Source organism: Vigna radiata, chromosome 6, assembly GCF_000741045.1.
Source record: "Vigna radiata var. radiata cultivar VC1973A chromosome 6, Vradiata_ver6, whole genome shotgun sequence".
Classification (NCBI taxonomy): Eukaryota; Viridiplantae; Streptophyta; class Magnoliopsida; order Fabales; family Fabaceae; genus Vigna; species Vigna radiata.
Window position 1 is genome coordinate 2,493,696 of NC_028356.1, and position 18,735 is coordinate 2,512,430.

At 34.2% G+C, this 18,735-nt stretch overlaps 3 protein-coding genes across 4 annotated transcripts; 1 reads left to right on the plus strand and 2 right to left on the minus strand.

The window, feature by feature from the left end:
- The first annotated feature begins 373 nt into the window (after nt 1-373).
- On the plus strand, nt 374-4,927 carry LOC106765160 (probable polyamine oxidase 2). The gene is made up of 10 exons (XM_014649682.2): nt 374-719; nt 1,379-1,494; nt 2,098-2,186; nt 2,288-2,401; nt 2,552-2,639; nt 2,802-2,887; nt 2,977-3,079; nt 3,511-3,608; nt 3,701-4,130; nt 4,320-4,927. Exons 1-10 carry the CDS (start codon nt 680-682, stop codon nt 4,623-4,625), a joined length of 1,470 nt encoding a protein of 489 aa, XP_014505168.1. The 5' UTR covers nt 374-679; the 3' UTR covers nt 4,626-4,927.
- Nucleotides 4,928-6,274: 1,347 nt separating this feature from the next.
- On the minus strand, nt 6,275-9,407 carry LOC106763242 (protein DETOXIFICATION 41-like). Its single transcript, XM_014647448.2, has 8 exons — nt 9,022-9,407; nt 8,193-8,737; nt 7,521-7,607; nt 7,328-7,384; nt 7,014-7,252; nt 6,809-6,927; nt 6,625-6,711; nt 6,275-6,519 (listed from the first exon to the last, which is right to left on the minus strand). The coding sequence occupies exons 1-8, from the start codon at nt 9,346-9,348 to the stop codon at nt 6,445-6,447; spliced, it is 1,536 nt and encodes a 511-aa protein (XP_014502934.1). The 5' UTR covers nt 9,349-9,407; the 3' UTR covers nt 6,275-6,444.
- Nucleotides 9,408-11,577: 2,170 nt separating this feature from the next.
- Nucleotides 11,578-18,262, minus strand: LOC106765059. Of its 2 annotated transcripts, XM_022781877.1 has the most exons (9): nt 18,013-18,262; nt 17,807-17,924; nt 16,074-17,665; nt 14,226-15,565; nt 13,921-14,051; nt 13,361-13,683; nt 12,938-13,270; nt 12,487-12,599; nt 11,578-12,179 (listed from the first exon to the last, which is right to left on the minus strand). In XM_022781877.1, exons 1-9 carry the CDS (start codon nt 18,076-18,078, stop codon nt 11,885-11,887), a joined length of 4,311 nt encoding a protein of 1,436 aa, XP_022637598.1. In that variant the 5' UTR covers nt 18,079-18,262; the 3' UTR covers nt 11,578-11,884. The 2 variants fall into 2 exon arrangements, with proteins under 2 accessions (XP_022637598.1, XP_014505036.1); XM_014649550.2 differs by having other exon boundaries at nt 11,579-12,179; nt 12,938-13,683; nt 18,013-18,261.
- Nucleotides 18,263-18,735: the final 473 nt, after the last annotated feature.

Genomic DNA, 18,735 nt, shown 5'->3' on the forward strand with positions numbered 1-18,735 from the left:
CTATTTAAGAGCATACATGTTGAAAAATTGAATTATTCTTAATTTGATGAGTAGACTAATCAAGCGCAAAAAAATTAACTATAGTTCATAATAAAATAATAGGAAAAACCTAAATAAGGTGAATATTTGTAGTTGTAAAAAAAAAATAGAAGTCACACGCACAATATCAATTTGACACTTTAAAATTTTTAAAAAAATTAAAAATAAATAGATAAATAAAAATAATTAAAAAATTTTAAAAAATCAGAGACTGGACAAAGACTTGCTTCCATTCTTTAAAAATAAAAACCCAATTTATAAAATAAAACCTAAGAGACCGAAAAATCTAGAAATCATATTTATGATTAAACCATTAAATTATTGTTATAAATTTTGTTTTCCTTTCCGTTTTCCCTTCTCTCAATTTTCTCCCAAACCAAACCCTCACCAACCCTTTCGTTCTTCTTCTTCTTCCTCCTCGTGGCGATCCGATCTGGCTGAGAGCGCTCCCTTGGCCTCTGCAAAATTAGCTGCATGAGCTGGTTTGGGAAGCTCCGTTTATTCGCCAATTTCAATTCCTTTCACTTCATTACTTCTCTCTTAATTTTTACCCTCCATTTTTCACCTCAATCTTCTTTGTCTCTATTCAATTCCAACGCTAAAACCAATTTCCATCGTAATTTCCTGATACCGTCTCACCATGAACTCCCCGTTCAAGAGTAATCATCAATTACGCAGAGGTTTCTTAATTATTCATCGTCATGCTGTTTTTTCAATTATTGTTGTGCCTGTGTTTATTTATCGTGTCTGCAGTTTCAGTATAATTTGATTTCGTTTGGTAGATATAAGTGCATTTGCTTGGCAACTACTTTTACGATACAGTAATCATGTGTTTTAACCAAATGCATTTTGTAGAATGAAAGGGTAAACGTTAACCCTTGCAGGTATACTTTGAACCTTCGAATAGATCTAGGGTTAGGCTGGTAGGGTGGGTCTAGCAATTGAACTTTCAAAAGTTATCTTATATATTTGGAAGAATAAGATTGCACTCTCTTGGAGTCTAGGCGTGGAGATGACTAAAATTTTTGCGAGTTTTATTCTCAATTGCAAGGTTTTAAACTGTTGTCTTGGTTGTGGATGGTTTTTCAGACAAAACCTGGGTTAGGTGCTTAGAAATAAAGATTACGATCATGATGATGTTTTTAGTGCTGAATATTGAGTGTGATTTGGAAAGGGAAACAACCTCTCGGGTCTTCCCACCGAATTATAGGTGCAGAAAGTCAAACTGAGCATTGCTTGTGCCAGCTTGTGTATCTGAGATCATTTTTTTTTGTCAAGTTTTGCATCTATTTCTTTGTATCTGCTAAAATGGACTTAGATCTCATCTCCTTCCTTGTAGACCTTTGCTGTGCAAATGATCACAAACAGCAGGAGAGGTCCCCTTCGGTTATTGTGATAGGAGGTGGCATGGCTGGGATTGCCGCGGCACGTGCGCTTCATGATGCCTCATTTCAGGTATCCAGGCAAATAAAATCTTTAGCTATCTTTCACAGAAAATTTTGAGTTTATTGGACTTGCAAGCTACTCTAATACAAAGTTATTGATACTTTATTCAAGTTGTGCTGGTGGCTACCTGCATGGCTGCAATGATCCATATCTGAGATTGCAAGTAACATTTACTGATTGAATAATGAATACTATTAAAAATTAATTCTTCTATGTTGAACCTCGTTCTGCATCCGCAAGAAGTTTAAAGTTAATTTCAATCTATTTCACTGGAAAAAAATGTTGAACTTTTCTATTATTGTGTTTGTTATGTTCTGGCTCAATTTAGAGGCAATGTCTAGGTAAGGTTGTTTACATGAAAACATTTTATAATAGCTGGTAAACTATTCTGGGTAGTATCGGTTTACTTGGTAAATTTGCTAGTTTAGAATTGATTGTTTTGTACATTGGTAAAAATAAACCATAGGATTGGAGAAAATTAAAAACTGCAGGAAGTGACAAAAACAAGCGAGCATATATTTAACAAATAAAGAGAGACGACCTCTCCTTTAATTTTTTTAATTTCCCCTCTTGATCATACATACTTTTTTACTTGTTATGCTTTTCTGTCAGGTTGTTCTTTTAGAATCTAGGGAAAGACTTGGTGGCCGAATTCACACTGATTACTCATTTGGCTTTCCTGTTGACCTGGGTGCATCATGGTAATACTCAGACTCCTTGTTCTCCTTTTTCTTTTCATACGTTATCAAGAATGTGGCATTTCTCCCTTTACTAGTATTAAAAGTGGCAGACAATGATTCAGGTTGCATGGAGTTTGCAAGGAGAATCCACTGGCTCCATTGATTGGGAAGCTGGGACTACCTCTTTACCGTACAAGCGAGGATAATTCTGTCCTTTATGACCATGATTTGGAAAGGTAAAGAGTTTATCTTTTTAATATTTAAATGATAAGATATCTGTTTCTGCTGTACTTCCATGATTAATTGACTACTATAGAGTATGCTTCAATTTAGCCTCTGCTTATACTGAATAATATACATTGTTGAATAAAATCAACTTCTTGCAGCTATGCACTTTTTGATATGGATGGGAATCAAGTTCCCCAGGAGTTGGTAACAAAAATTGGTGAAAAATTTGAAGTGATTTTACAAGAGGCAAGTATGTTAATATTTCCAATTATATGGTTTATCTGATATATTGAATTGGCATCATGAAAAACACAATTTTTGTGGATTACATTGCTTTTCTGATTTATTCTGTCAATGATTTCACTTATCATGAGCATCACCTCTAAATATTGATCCTGTCTAATGCAGGCCAACAAAGTAAGAGATGAATTCAGTGAAGACATGTCCATACTTCGTGCACTTAAAATTGTTTTTGAAAGAAAACCAGAATTGAGGTCATTATGGCATATAAAATCCTTTGATCACTGTTATTTATTTTCTTGAAGCTCGAGTAATATATAATTTAACTTTCTCTATTATGCAGGTTGGAAGGGCTTTCCTACAAAGTGCTGCAGTGGTATTTGTGCAGATTGGAGGGCTGGTTTGCTGCAGATGCTGATGCCATATCGCTGAAATGTTGGGATCAGGTAATTTGACAAAACCCAGTTCGAGATGTTTTGGTTCCGTTATAGGCTTATGCCACTGAAATTTGAATTGCACGACAAATAATTGATCGGTGGTGGCCTGAAGTGAATGGGAAACTTTTTCTCTTTCAGCTGTCTATTGTAGTTATTGTTATGTGTGTGTGTGTGCTTATAGTTCGAGAATAAAGTGTTGATTGTAAAGTTTCAAACCTAGTTATGCCCTAAAGGTTTGGGTTTCAGGTTACATTACAAGCTGTGCCATTTATACTTGTTTATGTTTAGTATATTAGATATTAGATTAAAGGATGCATTACGAGATGGATAAGTGGCTTCATATGTGATTCTAGTCACATGTGCCAGTTAACTGTTAATTACCACTCGCATTAACTTTTTTTTTGTCTGTAACTTATTCTTCCCTTTTTATCTGCCCACAGGAAGTATTGCTACCCGGTGGTCATGGTCTTATGGTCAGGGGTTACCAGCCAGTTATAAATACCCTAGCCAAGGGTCTTGACATTCGCCTTGGACACAGGTATGTATTAGTTTAAGTTGAGTTTTGGAAATCTGTGTCCTCAGTTATGTTCCTTAACTAAATTTAATGGCATCGATAATACATCTTCTCAGGGTAACAAAAATAGTTAGGCAATATAATGAAGTAAAGGTGACAGTGGAAAATGGGAAAACATTTGTTGCAGACGCTGCTATTGTTGCTGTGCCTCTTGGGGTGCTGAAGTCGAAGAGCATACAATTTGAGCCAAAGCTACCAGACTGGAAAGAAGCTGCCATTTCTGATATTGGAGTTGGGATCGAAAATAAAATAATTTTACACTTTAAAAATGTATTTTGGCCCAATGTGGAATTCTTAGGAGTAGTTGCAGAGACATCATATGGATGCAGCTACTTTCTTAATCTCCACAAGGCTACGGGTCGCCATGTCCTTGTTTACATGCCTGCTGGGCAGCTGGCCAAAGACATTGAGAAAATGTCTGATGAAGCAGCTGCTAACTTTGCTTTCATGCAGCTCAAAAAGATCCTTCCAGATGCTTCTTCACCGGTAACCATAATATTTCCTATGTTTAATATTACCTTTTTGCTATGCAAGAGAAGTAAAAGCTACAATCCATATTTATTTAGGTGGCGGACTCTTTTGTTGTCCATTTTAGTTCCTGAACTAATATTCTGACAATTGAATTCTTGACTACCCATTGGTGTTTCTGAGATGTAGTTTGTTTCAATTATGCAGATTCAGTATCTTGTGTCTCGATGGGGTACAGATATTAATACGTTAGGTTCGTATAGCTATGATGCAGTTGGAAAACCACATGATCTGTATGAGAGACTACGGGTTCCTGTAGATAATTTATTCTTTGCGGGGGAAGCAACAAGTATGCTGTATACGGGGTCTGTGCATGGTGCATTCTCTACTGGAATGATGGCTGCTGAGGACTGCAGAATGCGTGTCCTGGAGCGATATGGGGAGCTAGATTTGTTCCAGTCGGTAATGGGAGAGGATGCTTCAGTGATACCACTCCAGATCTCTCGTTTATAAATCTCAGGAGGCATTCATTATACACCCCCTTCTGCATTGCTTCTGTTGTCTAATGTTGTGTTGAACCCTTGATATGTATACCTAGACTTTGATAAATCTCGTGAAAATATGCAGAAATGAGTTATTAATTTGGAAAGACATGCGTGAACATATAGTTGTAGTTGTAATGCTAACACATTGCTGCTTACTTTACTGTCTTAAAGCTGTATTTTATCGCACAATCATTGAGTAGACCAGTAGGACATATTATCAAGTAATTTTCACACCGAACGGATCTTAAGGTGTGTTCATTCTGTGGACAATGCTTTAGAAACTAAGGGGGCTCAGTTTTTGAGTCTTCTGAAAATTATTTGGATGTTGAAAAATGAGACTAAGGCAATGAATGAAGGTAGAGGTTGTGCATGTTCGTTATTGCTGTTTTTTTTTTTACCGGAAGTATGACATAGAAGCTTTACTGGAACTGTTGTAAGCGAAATTAAAATTTGAAATTTACCTTTCCAGAGAACTTATTTTGTAATTTTAAGCTAGAAAATTTCGTATTCCAAACGGATTTGGAAAACTTAATCTTTGGACCGAGGTCTAGCTGGAAGTTCATTATGACGTGCCTTCGGACGTGGTTCCAAAAACTGAATTTAGTGGCTTTTAAATTCTATATTCAATTTTTAGTTATAAGAAATTTTTAAATAATTGAAGGATCCTAGAAACTACTTTACATTTTGTTTTTGTTGTAGAAATTAATTATGTGATAATCACTACCCACAAGTTATGTGGAATATCTATGTATACCTCGATATGCGTACATGTGAGTATGGGTGTACAGGAGATGACGGAAAACACGATAGTATGGAACTGTGTGGACTTGGTGATGGAACATGTGTTGGTTTTTTTCAATAATGGTTACTGTTGGTTTGAAAGATGATAGTTCCAAATGTTGCTGCCATGATCGTAGTACAAACTCCAGCTAGTTGTACAGATTCTTTATTTGAGCAACATTTTCATATTCTTTTTTGTTTTATGTTACATTTACTTATCAGTGTGCATATTCCAGAGACAGAAGCAGAACATTTTCATATTCTAAACCTTTTGAAGAGTAATTTTACATACTAAACATGAAGGTCACCAACAGTAAGGAAATAATTGAAAGAAATGGACAAAATAACACTGGCCACCCAAAACAAGTTTTGTTGTTACAGGCCCATGCTTTATTAATTCTTCAATGGCATCATCAAAATTATTAGGATAATGATGAAAAATATAGCATCAATCCAATTGGTCGATCCCAATAGTAAAATGGATTCATCCAATTTGAAAAAGTAGTATTTTAAATTAAATCTCATATTTTGATTCGATCCATTTAATTGGTTACCAAATAGATTTAAGTTAGTTTACTCTAAGTTCGTTTTTAGAAAGAAAAAAACATTATTTATAATTTTAGAAAGATTAAAAATGATATTATTTTATGAAGAGAAACCTAGGCATGTTAGAATTGATATGTTAAGTCAAGTCATTTTGGGAGAAACAGTGTATCAAAATCAATTTTCTAATATTTGTTATCCAAACAAAAGTCAGGTTACAACAAACTCGTGTTTATTTATCATTACTTTCATAATCAAGATCAATTCTTGAAACAAAACTGCATGACATAGTTGTTCTGACAATTTGGGTTTTCATTATTACATATTAGATTCTCAAAGTTATGTGAACAGAAAGATAGAGAGAAGAAAGTCCTAAAGAACATTCCTTTGGTACTCCTACACTACATTCCTATGAAGATAAGGTGCATTCCTACTACCATGCCATGAAGAAAAAAGATGAATGCCTATGAGTCAGGAACCAGTTGATCTAAGGTGTCATTTTCTGCGGATCTTTTGATGCGAACAACAGCCTTTTCAACCTAAAAGGAATTAAAATTCGGTTCAGAAATTCACAACTTCACATGTGAGAAACAATAATGTGATGTAACATATGCAAGATGTTAGCAGAGTAAAGTTTTGATTACCTCTGCTTGCCAATTTGTTCTGGCAGTCAGAACTATTAGAGTTACTGTCTGTATAAGAACTCCAAGGATCATTCCCCACCAAATACCCTATAAAATTTACAAATACATTGCATGAAATTTCTTCTTCACATACTGAACAAGTGAGAGCTGGATAGAATCAGTGATAGAAATGTTCCAAACTTACATCAACTCCTAAAGAAGTTTTAAAGCCAAGAACACATCCAACAGTAAGACCAACAAAATAGTATGAACCCAAGTTTACATAAGCCACTACTGCTTGCCATCCACTTCCAATTGCCACCCCTGAAATTTTTCCAAGAAAAATTAACCATAGAAGGGATAAACCAAAGTTTGTGCTTGTGCTTGTGCACTTTTTATGGCTTTATTACCTGACAGTATTGGTTGAATGCCATTCAGGAAAACAGAAATGGCAAGCAAGGGAGTCAAATGAGACACAGCCTCAATGACTTCAGAGTCCGAAGTGAAAAGTTTGCTCAAAGTAACACGGAATATCAGAATAATCGAACAGAAAATCACACTAACGAGGATGCTGGTTCCACTCACTACAAAGACAGAAAACTTTGCTATTCTTGGATGGGATGCTCCTAATTCATTGCTGACTCTGATACTGCAATGATGGATCATTCCATTAGCATTTTGAGAAGGTTTTTGGAACGAAAAAATACATTGTTTTGTTGCTAACCTGGCTGCTGTACTAAGGCCCAACATGAATTGCATATCCCAGTTCAAATAGTTCATACTGAAACCACATTAAGATAGATGTTATGATTGTTGAGAATAATCTAAGTGTGAGTATAAATCCCATTCTGAGTAAAAATGACAAAATTAAAGCACAAAACAAGAAGAAATCTTCCAAGACTATATTTATTGCATACCAAATTGAAATTGAGTCCAGTGAGATTGTGGGATTGGAGAGAAGTCCTGATATAAGCACCAGTCCTTGGCTGTACCATATTTCCAAACTGCATTAAGATACCCTTTTAGATTAGTAGAACAAATTGATGTAAATTATCATGTGTGACTGTGCATCTATGCAGAATAACACTATGTTGGGATAGAAGTTGCAAGATATTTAGAGAATTTATTATGTATTAAATAAGGAATGAAGATTTTAATGGTGAGAGTAAAAATACTTGAGTTCCTTTAACTGAAATATACACATTAGCTAAATAGTTCATGCACTAATTTCGAAAGTGGTTTCTTCAAAAGTTTCCTTATAAATATAATAAATTTTCTTGAATGTAAGAAGATATTATAATCCTTTTGTCCCTTTCATTTTTATAGCACAATAAATGTATAAAAGTAAATTACTTAAAAAGTTAAGTGAATAGTAAGAGTATAAATGATAAAAAAAAGGTAAGTAGTACAGTCAGTAGAAAAAATATCTTTCAAAAATTCTAGAGTACTTTAAGAGTTATAGGCACCTCAATTTTTTATTTGTTAACAATTGTAAATGGTGTATAGAAATTAAGATTCATTTATGTATAAAAGAATGTATGTAAAAGTAAAAACTGGGGAGAGATTGACATATAGTGATAAAGTCATACCATAACATGATAGCAGAAGCAACTGTGAGCTTGAAATAAGGCCAAATTCCTCTGAAGGCTTTTACACTGAAACCAGTCCATGTTTCCTTGCATGATGGGCTAAATATGATGTAGAAGCCATTCAACAAGACAAGAAGCCACCAAGAAAAACTGAGAGAAAGGGCTGCCCCTAGAAGGCCATAGTCCAAAACATAGACAACTACCCAAGTGAGAAGAATGTGAACAAGGAACACACCAACTGACATATATGCAAGAGGATTCACAATGTTCTGAGCTTGGAGGAACCTCTGCATTGGACAGCTTATAGTAAATGCATAGAGTTGGGGAATGAGTCCCCGGGAAAACACTTGCCCTCTCTCTGCTATGCTCTCTGACTGTCCTATGGCTTTCAGAAAATCCCCAGAAAACCAGTACAGAAAAGAAAGAATCACTGCTGCTCCAATGTGTAAGATCACTGCTCTTTGCAATATTATGCTCATTGCTCCAAGCTTTTTTGCCCCATATGCTTGCCCACACACAGTTTGCACTGCACTTGCCATTCCCAACTGTTTAAGCAAAATATGTGCAATCATCACAAATAATCAATCAGTACTAGTATCATAATACTCTTACTCTGCTATAAGCTTTGCATAGTTTAAAACTACACAAAAATGAGTCATGTTAAGTAAAAAGTAAGAAGAAAACATTGATGATGTTCTATTGTTATGTTACGAATCAAACTTCAATTCTGATCAGAGAATAATGTCAGAATAATTCATGAAATTGCATCTGATTTTGTACCAGTGAAAGAATATGTTCAAAAGAGTATTTTAAGTAGTAGTGTTCATACCATAATACCATAAGCAAGACCCTGAATACCAACACTGGCTAGAGATGCCCCGGCAAGCTCTAGAGACCCCAAATGGCCAGTGAACATCAAGGTCACAAAACTAAGCATGTAATTGAAAATGGACACAACAATAGAAGACCCAGAGAGAAGCCATAGGAGCCTTGACTCCCACACAACAAGCTTTGACCACCATTTGAATGCAATAGGCCTATGTTCCAAGAATTCTTCAATGGCCTCAGATGACAAATTTTGAATCTGTGTGTGCGAGTCAAGCCTCACCAGTAAGGGTTGGTGCTCCAAAGTGCCATTGAAGTCCACGGAGCCCATGGTTATTGTGTGCACTACTGTACAAATCACAACCAGTTTGAGTGCATGGAGTGAGATATCACAAATAAGCAGTTATTTATGCATGTGGAAGAGTGAAATATTTGTTCACCAAAGATTATGCAGCTAACCTTCCAACATGTTGTGTTGCAGTTGTGTCCACGTGCTTGCATATGGTATCTATTTATTTGTACATCAAAAAAAGGAATCTTTTTAATGTCACCATTGATAAATAATTAGATGGCTCTCTCCAATGTAGTAATAAAAAAAAAAACACTTTTCTACCCTTTTGAAAGATTGGTAGACTGACACTACAAAATATGTACAAAAAGTTAACAGAAAATGTGATTTGTTCAAAATGAGAAGAACTGACATTCCTTCATGAAGCAGCTGAAAGTCTTCAATGGACTGTTAGAGTATCAGAAGAACAGAAAAAAAAATAAAAATGAAGAAAGAAAAGGATAGAAAAAACATTCTATTTTTCTCTTCAAAATGGTATGAATAAAAGATACTTTTTAGACTTCCTTCCCACCTCCTATAATTAAATGCAAAGTTTCTTTTTACAGCATCATTGCATTATACATATTCCCTACACCTCATTTTTTTTCCTCCTGCACCTCCAATTTTATATATTTACCTTGATTTATTAAAGTCAAAACACAATTAACTAATTAATGATTACTTAATTGTGATGGAAGCATAAAGTTAAAGACTGCACAGCCCAGACCTCAGTTGCATGCCCCACCTAGCGGATGATCCAGTGCCATTGGTTTCAAATTATTCAAACTATTTCAACTATTACTGATAATATTCTATTTTAAAGTCTATTTCTAATTTCGTAATTTGCATAAGTTTAGTTTTCCGTAAGAAATTTAATTTTTAAATATTAAATTAATATATGATATTTTATATACTTTTTATTTATTAATATGTTTTCTTGGTACTTTTACTTTATTTATTTGTTTGTTAATTTATTTTAAATTTATTGTGTAATCTCTCAACTCAAAATAGTCAAATAGTGAAGTGCACAAAATACCAAATGCTAATAAAAGTGAAGTGAAAAAAATACTATATATGGAACCCACGAAGGGGGTGCATGTAGATTAAGAATAATACTTTAAGAAAAATATTTGGATTGTTAATAGTTAGAAAAATTATTAGTGATTAAGATATTATTAAATAATCATTAATTATGTTTTGATTTTAATAAATAAAAGATAAATATGCAAAATTAGAGGTGTGGGAAGAAAGAAGTTAAGTGCAGAAAGCATAGCTTAAGAAGGGGTTGGTGTCTTATTTTTAATTTGAATGGATCAAATAAGAAAAAAAAAATTAAAAATATTATCTGATAAGGACATAATTGAAAATATAAAAGAATAAGAAGGTGCAGGATGAGATTGTGGTGCAGGGGAATCACTTTTATATGTATGTATATATTAAATTTATTAACTTTCAAAATAAATATATTAAGAAATTATATTTAATATTTTTAATTGATTAACAGTATATAAAAACTTTCATTTTAATAAAGTACATTCAATGTGGGCTGTGTTTTAGAGGGGGTTTAAGATTTTGTCTTTTTCCTTTAAAAGGAAAAATTAAGTGTATTACAATAATGTTTGTAATGCCAACATGTTAGTGTTGAATATTTCATTATAATGTGTTGTCATTGCTTTTACCAAAATTAAATATTGTGTTAACACAGTAAGACATTGCAGAATTTATTATTTTAATTCATTAACTTAATTCCATCACTTATGACACAGAAACAAATACATGTTTAAATTTTAAGGTTTTTCTCAAGTTTAAGATATTTTCTTCTTTAGATTTGGATAAAAAAAAAAGTTAAAATATATTTTTATGCTTAATTTTTCAGGTGTTGTTATTTTTTCAAAATCCAGCCATCAATATTTTTTCAAAATCGAGTAAACCTTTTCTAGTATGTTAAACTTCTCAATGAATTTTGGGAAGATTATTTTTTCTATGGATGTAAATTAGACATCTTTTTTATTAAAATGTACGTGTAATTATTGTTTTTAATGAAATGGAATAGAATGAGTAATTAATTTAAATGACCAGCTCTTTTCAATGAGCCATGAAACCTGTTGTCAAAAGATTAAATTATCATCAGATAAAATACTTCATTTAAAACAGCATTAAATTTAATAAATTTAAGTAGTTTTATCCAACCATCTAGGGATCGTTGGATTTGAATATCTACATAAATACATTCCGTTCGATGTTTAACATAAGAATCATCAAGGTGATAAGATTCATGCTTGCAAGAGGTCAACCAGTTTCACTATAAAAGAAATTTACAAGTTTACAGCTCAAAAGATATATGTACAAAATTTCAGAAACAAGCAGAACAACGACATAGAAGCCAATTTGAAGGCTCTCAAAAATATTGAATCAACGCCATCTAATCTTCCATAACCATAACCGGTTCATCTATAAAACTTCTCCAAGAGCGTTGTCAATTACATCAATTGGCTCGGAAATCTAATTTCAATTCATGTCAAAACTGCTGATAAAGTTTTTACTTGTTATATGCATCAAATAGCAATTTCTGTTGATCTTTACCCAGCCCAGAGAACCACTTCCTCAAAATTTCAGCGTTATCAGAAACAGATATAGAATAAGCTGAAAGATTGATGTTGGAATGAAAAAGGGTTTCAAAATCAAGAGGAAGAAGACCAAACAGAGCACTGGCAGTGGCAAATTGAAGAGAAAGGTCTGCTTTCATGATATAGGAGCGAGAAAAATAAGCAAACAAATAACATCTCAAGTTTCTAACACCATGATCTTCAAATCCACCAACATCAACTCCATTCCTGAAATTTATAACATTTATCACTTAGTTAGAACACAAACAATAATTATGTGAAAGCATTCTTTGTTAAAACAAATACGATCAAATAATATTTTAATGTCGAAAATCAAGAGAAATCAATTAATTTGAAGCCTAACATTGTGTATGGACAAGGGATTTTTAAAATTTCAAGAAATTAAAATGCATGGCAATAGAATTGCTTCTAATAGAATTATCTTAATTTTCTAAATATTTTGTTTGGATAGAATAATTAAAATATCTAATCTTACAAAAAGTGGGATTTAGTGTTCAATTAAAAATCAATTTACCTTCCAAGCTGACCTAGAAGAACAATTATACGAATAGCGAAGTTCTCATCCACACATGAGTCGAGTATATGCAGCAGCTGAGGAACAAGTTTCATATCAGCCCAGTGCCAGCTCTGTATTAGAAAAAGAAACATCAAATCAGGAGGATTGATTATGATGAAACCACCTAAATAATAATATGAGAAGTCGAGAACAGTATATCTCTTAACCACGCAAAAAATTGGCCTTGGCAACAAGTCACTTATTTCAGCAAATGATAGTGAATAACATGAATGACACGCATTCAAGAAACATTTTCATTATCAATTTCACATCGTATAAGTCTATTAATTTCAGTATGGCATCAATTCTAAAAGAATTTCACTAATTTCAAGGAAGGTAAATTTCTCCATAAATTTAGAACTTGATAAAAAAGAATTTATAAATCAAGGGTCAATAATGAGAATAATACCGTTTTATTTGCTACCAGTTCCACAAGTGACAGGACATCACTCAGGCAACAACAGTCGACAGTTTTAAGGGCGTCAGGTTGAGGTGCAGAAATCAAGCATTTTTCCGAACAGGGCTTGTCAATTGCACATTGAACAGACATGAATCTAGAGTCTGAAGAATGTACTCGTTTTATCTCCTCCAACAGCAAGCTTGCAACTGCATCAATGGATTCGGCACCTTCCAAGAATGGGCATTTAACATCCATACACAATTCAGCATGGAGCTGATTTATTGAAGGAAGACAGGCAGTAGCAACAGATAGGCTCCCATCCTCAAGAAACATAATTAGAGACTTCAAAACAGTCACCATTAAACCAAAATTATTTTTGTTGAAAAACTTATCTCCACCCAGATAAGAAAAAATATGGAGAATAGTCAACACCATCAGAGAATCCAACTTGCACGATCGAAGAATATGATAAGAAGCATCACAGATAAATCCAACATATTCAGTTGCAGCACATACTGATGACAATATAATACTTGCTGCCACCAATTGTTCACTCGAAGCTGCATCAGATGATACCTCCTCATTAACACAACTCAGAAAATCATTGGCTCTCAAGTCAGAAGACAGAGTTTCAGCATCTACTCTATTGTTTACTATAACTTTTCCCTCTATAAGAAAATCTTCAATGAGGTGAAGCAGCTCATACAAAGAATAATTCTCTACAAACAGGATTCTCGTCTCTTCATCAGTCATAACTGAGGAAAAAGATGTGAACTTCGTCAAATTAAATTCAAGTTTAACGAAGAGAAAATAACAGGATATATATATACATGTATATACATACATACATACATATATACATACATACATACATATATACATACATACATACATATATACATACATACATACATACATACATACATACATATATATATATATATATATATATATATATATATAAAGATTATTTTACTGTTGACCAAATGAACCTGTGCAAATATGTTCATAATAAGATCGCAAGCACTGGAATGATTTCCCATCCCAAAGTCTCCCAAATGTCTTTGTTGTCGTTATGGAAAAATTGAACAGCATAAGTGTTAACAGCACCGAAACCCTCTCCCTGAGAAATTAAAAAGTAATAATAATAAAATTAATATCAACACCACCATTTGTCTACAGTTAAATGAACTGTTTTTTTTTTGTCTCAACAAGGAAAGTAAAATACTGAAACAAACTATAGAAGGTGTTCAACAGCATTGACCTCATACTATAAAAAACAGAACGAGACACTTACTTCTGTGTGAGCTTTTCTTCCATTTTAAGTGCAGTTAATATGTTACTAAACGCCCAGCCTGTTTGAGTAGACAAATTGCACTGAGCTATACAATTTTTTGTAGCAGTAAGTATCCTTGATATGATATTATTGTCCATAGTATTTGAAAAGACAACACAAAATTCAGGAAGCTTATTGTTTAAAGATCCAACTCCATCCTCCACCGGAAAAGCAGTCCTTGAATTTTCTGTGTGCACATGTGAATTACAAGAAACTCCACAATCGTCATATTTTTGTGCACTAGAAATTAATTCAACATTAATTACATCAGAGGAAGGTGAAATGATCAGGTCTGTTCTTGAACTCAACACGTTCTCTGGAAGTGATTTATGTTGAGAGGGAATCGTCGAAGTATCCTCGTCAAATATTTCATGAAATTCAATTTCAGGAAGAGATGGAGACAAGGGAAAATCCATTGCTTTTCTATAGCATTCCTCACTGAAAGCATTTTCTAATTCTAGTAATTTCATATAATTTTCATCAGGCACCTTATCAATATTAATTAAGGAATCAAAATTATTTGCAACATCACATATTTTCTCCCCACATGCTTGAGCGATTTCTAAAGAATGTGGAGGAGGGCAGGAAGTGTGTCTACAGACATTTGCATCATCATAGACCTCACTGTTGGTCTCTGCTGCTGCTTTTTTCTCATCCCTGTTAACCCAAGGTATCATTTCCACTTTTTCCCTTCGAGATTTCTTTCTCTTCTTGTGGGCCCTTTTATTATCTTCCTGTACATTATTAGGATTATGAAGCACTGCTTTTCCTCCTAAGCATTCGCCAAGTTTTCTATACAACAAACCATGAAAATCAGAGAGTTTCTCAGATGACAAATTTGCAATATATTCAACTGTATCATGCATTCTTTTCCTCTTCTTGTGGTGCACATCAATAGATTTATCAAATGGGTTGCACATGTTTTGTTTAGCATTAATGATCTCCTGGGTCAATTGTGCTGAGGCAGTAACTGGAAAAATGCTTGCATCCTGTGAGCCCATTAACTGTCCATCAGAAAAAGATTCTGTACTGGAATTTACAGCAGAACTCTGTAACGTTGTTCGGTTGGATCCTCTAACAAGAGGCTCCAATTTAGAACCAATACCTGTGATAGATTCGGAACAATTTCCACCAGGAGTGAGGCGTGGAGTGCTATTCTTCCTCAATGGATCACTTGCATCCACCGTTGTGCAGCAAGGCTCCAAAACCTCATTATCAAATTGGCTACGCATCTCAGACAAATTCAGCTTCCCAATTTGTCTAATGACATTTGAATTTTGCATGTCTAGTATATTCTCATGCTGCAAAAGTGATCATCCAACAAAGATAAAAATAGTTAAGTCAGGCATATACAAGAAAAACATGGAATAAAAAAGGGAGCCAAGAAAAGAAATTTAAAACAAATCCCTAATTATATGAATTCAGACATGTATTTAGTACATCCGCAACTACTAAACAATTATTTAGTGCTGATACATAATATAACAACACAAATAATTATGTCTTGCTTTAAGAGGATACTGAAAACCCTCATTTCCCTAAGTTAACCAATATGTTATTGCTACAGTTATATGATCATAAAACCAAATACTGCAATAATTTAGGGGACAACCAACCAATAAGCTCATAAACAATTGTCCATAACATAAGTAGTCCAACACTTTAATCTGCATATGAGAGTAGTCCAGTATGAGATCATTGGCTTCAAAAGTTGAATGATTTCAACCAGTAGATGAGATAAAAATTTGGCAAAAAACAAAACATTCAAACATTACACATAACCGTAAACAATTTGCCACCGAAACCAACCTTTGTTTGTTCACGCTTAGTTCCAGCAACAGGTGAAAAGGATGCATCAAGCATATCAACATGATGTAGAAATTGAATGAAATTGATCTTGAGACGTCCTAATTCATTCCGTAAAATGTCATACCGACTTGCTTCTAACTTATATTTTTGCCTGGTATGCTTTGCTCGTAGCTTTTCAAGCTTTAGTTTGTTCTTCAAAAGCTTCATTTTTGTACTTTCAACTTTAACCTTGCTGTGAGTAGCCATTTCAACAGGCTTTGTCAAGGATGAGAGTTCAAGGATCTTCTGTTTGAAATCCTCAATTGTCTTCTTATCCTCTTCTAACTGCCGAGACATCTGATCAGTAAGACATTTCTCTTTCATGAACTTGTTCCAGTTATCCTCAGCAAGTGCCTTCTGCTCCTCTAGTTTAACCATCTCTGAATCTGCACGCCTTTTTTCCTTGTCGACCTTTTCTTTTTCTACCTCTAACATTTCATTTGCTCTTGCCAACGCTGAATCAGCCTTTCTTTTTTCTGCTAATAGTTTGCTCTTATCAGCTTCAAACTTTTTGGTTGCCTCTTTAAACATAGATATCTCAGACACCAACTTCGTTTTTGCTTCATTAACCTGTTTCTCCAATTGACCAATTTGAGTCCTATATTTCTCTGCCTCAACTCTGGCAATCTCCCCCTTTTCAGCAGCCTTCTTCTTTTCTCCTTCTAGTAACTTGCAAGCTGCAGAAGCTTTCTTCCTATCAGAATCAGCCATTCTCTTCTTCTCCTCTACAAGCTCCTTCAATCTACAGATTTCCTTTTCCTTTTCAGCAACTTTATTCTTTTCTACTTCAAGTAACTTGCAAAGTTCATCATTGTCTTTCTTCCTCTCAGAATCACTTCTCTTCTCTGCCTCGATAAACTCCTTCAATCTACTAATCTCCTTTTCCTTTTCGGAAACCTTATTCTTCTCTTCTTCAAGTAACTTCCAAAGTTCATTGTCTTTCTTCCTCTCAGAATCATCCCTTCTCTTCTCTGCCTCAATAAGCTCCTTCAATCTACTAATCTCCTTTTCCTTTTCAAAAACCTTATTCGTCTCTTCTCCAAGTAACTTCCATACTTCGGCGTATTTATTCCTCTCAGAATCATCCATCCTCTTTTCTGCCTCTATAAGCTCCTTGAGTCGACTGATTTCATTTTCCTTTTCAGCAGCCTTCTTCTCTTCTCCTACCAAATTGTAGGCTACAGCAGCTTTCTTACTCTCAGAACTAGTCCTTCTCTTCTCCAAATCCAAAAGCCCTTTCAACCTACCGATTTCATTTTCCTTTTCAGCAGCCTTACTCTTCTCATCTTCTAGCAATTTGCAAGCTTCGGCAGCTTTCTTGCTCTCAGAATCAGCCCTTCCCTTCTCCACCTCTAGCAGCTCCTTCAATCTACCAATTTCCTTTTCCCTATCCGCTTGAAAGGTCCCGTTCTCACCCCCACGGCCGCTGCACCCCTGCTGTGTTGTGGGAGTATCAATCTGAGGCTCAAAGCTGGAAGTTTCACTCCCTAAGGGTACCTTAGCAGCAGTAAATTCCCCCAATTTATCCCCTCCTTCAACTTTGGCCCCACATGCTGCAGAGAATATCATCACAACACATTAATACCATATTCAACATTCACTCAAACAAACTAAGCCAATAGCATATGCATACTACGAATATAACCAGATAATGCCTGATACCCCAAATCTTAGAAATATAAAATATTAGTTACCGTTGCTGCTGCGGGACTGGATTTCGTTGTAATTGATTTCAAGAAGCTTGGCGGCTTGTCGCAGAGCTGGTCGCAGAGCATCGCGCGATTCTTTCATCTTCGAGTATTTCTTCTTCCACTGCGTATAAAAAGAGAAAGAAGATATACGGTTAAAATCGAAAGTGTAGCGATAAAAGTTGGACATGCGTGAAAGGAAGAGGTACTACGTAGTCACAACAGGGATTTGTGGAACCAGATTTCAGTGTCTGATCGCGACTCATTGACAATGTCATATTCGCAATGCAGTGAAATGCAATGAACGACGCTAAGAGCCGGAGACGGCGGTGACGGTTGTGACGGTGGTGGAATAAACCCTAAACCCCATTACAGTGCTTCAATATTGAATCTGCAGAGTTGAATTCACCCTTATTAGTGTGAATTTTGGGCTGCAATTAAAAATACAAGGAAAAACAAATAATAGAGAATTTCACTTTTAAATCTTACTAAAAAAACAAAAATACTCATTCATTTTGGCCATTGAACAAAAAATGGATAAAAAAAGCATGTTCTAGAAAATAAATTACAAAATCCATAATTTTAATTCTTCTTTTCTATTTAACAGGTCATACTATTTTGTAAGTCTAATAAAATTAGTTTAATATGTTAATTTCAATTTATTTTGTAAAAACATTATCATAATATTAATTTTTCTAATCGATAGAAATTAAACTCAAAACTGATTATAAATATATTTATAATAACTCCCTTTTTTTCAATTAAGTGAACTATTGTCTAATTAATAAATTAGATATATTTTTTAAAATTTAACCGGTGAAATGGTTGTGACTAAATAAAATATCATATTTATAATATGATAACAACGAAATTATATTCTTTGTTTGATATTTTTATTGATTATAATGACTAAAATTTGTAAAAGTTATACCAAA